This window comes from Pyrgilauda ruficollis, unplaced genomic scaffold, assembly GCF_017590135.1.
Source record: "Pyrgilauda ruficollis isolate IOZ18807 unplaced genomic scaffold, ASM1759013v1 scaffold181, whole genome shotgun sequence".
NCBI lineage: Eukaryota > Metazoa > Chordata > Aves > Passeriformes > Passeridae > Pyrgilauda > Pyrgilauda ruficollis.
Window position 1 is genome coordinate 452,088 of NW_024517096.1, and position 827 is coordinate 452,914.

General features: G+C 63.0%; 1 protein-coding gene across 1 annotated transcript in view; it reads left to right on the plus strand.

The window, feature by feature from the left end:
* The window catches only part of LOC121352046 (cytochrome P450 26B1), a 19,494-nt gene that overhangs the window by 2,166 nt on the left and 16,501 nt on the right, over positions 1-827 (plus strand). The window contains exon 2 of the mRNA XM_041464610.1: positions 214-438. Coding sequence (XP_041320544.1) covers positions 214-438 — 225 coding nt within the window. The remainder of the gene's footprint in view (positions 1-213; positions 439-827) is intronic.

Here is an 827-nt window from a genome sequence, read left to right on the forward strand (position 1 = left end):
GGGAAGGAGAAAAAGTTGGAATATGTTTAAAAGTGACAGGGGAGGTAAAGGGAGGAGGAGGAGGAGGAAGGGGGGAAGGAAGGCACCGACCCCCGCCGGGCTGCGGGAAGAGCGGGCGGGCTGCACACGGGGGCGACCCCAACCCCCCCCAAAATTCCTCCCCGATCCCCACCGCGGAGTAACCCCCAGGCCGACCCCCCGGCACCCCCGCAGGGCTCCTGCTTCCAGTCCTCGCGGCGGGAGAAGTACGGCAACGTCTTCAAGACGCACTTGCTGGGGCGGCCGCTGGTGCGGGTGACGGGCGCGGAGAACGTGCGCAAGATCTTGATGGGGGAGCACCACCTGGTGAGCACCGAGTGGCCGCGGAGCACCAGGATGCTGCTGGGCCCCAACACCGTGGCCAACTCCATCGGCGACATCCACCGCCACAAGAGGAAGGTCGGTGTCCCCGCTTTTTGCCCCTCCTTTCCTCCCCCTTTCCTTTTCCCCCCCGTTTTTCCTCCCTCTTTCCTTTTCCCCCTCCTTTCCTTTTTTCCCCTCCTTTCCTCCCCTTTCCCCCTATTTTTCCTCCCCCTTTCCTTTTTTCCCCCGTTTTTCCTCCCTCTTTACTTTTCCCCCCTCCTTTCCTTTTTTCCCCTCCTTTCCTCCCCTTTCCCCCTATTTTTCCTCCCCCTTTCCTTTTTTCCCCCTCCTTTCCTCCCCCTTTCCCTCTTCCCCTACCCCGCGATGGGGACACGCGTGACAAGGGCAGCAGGGAGGGCTCTTCAAAGGGCGATGTGGCACCGGGGGGGGACCCCCAGGGATTGTGACCCCCCCCCCCCCCCCCC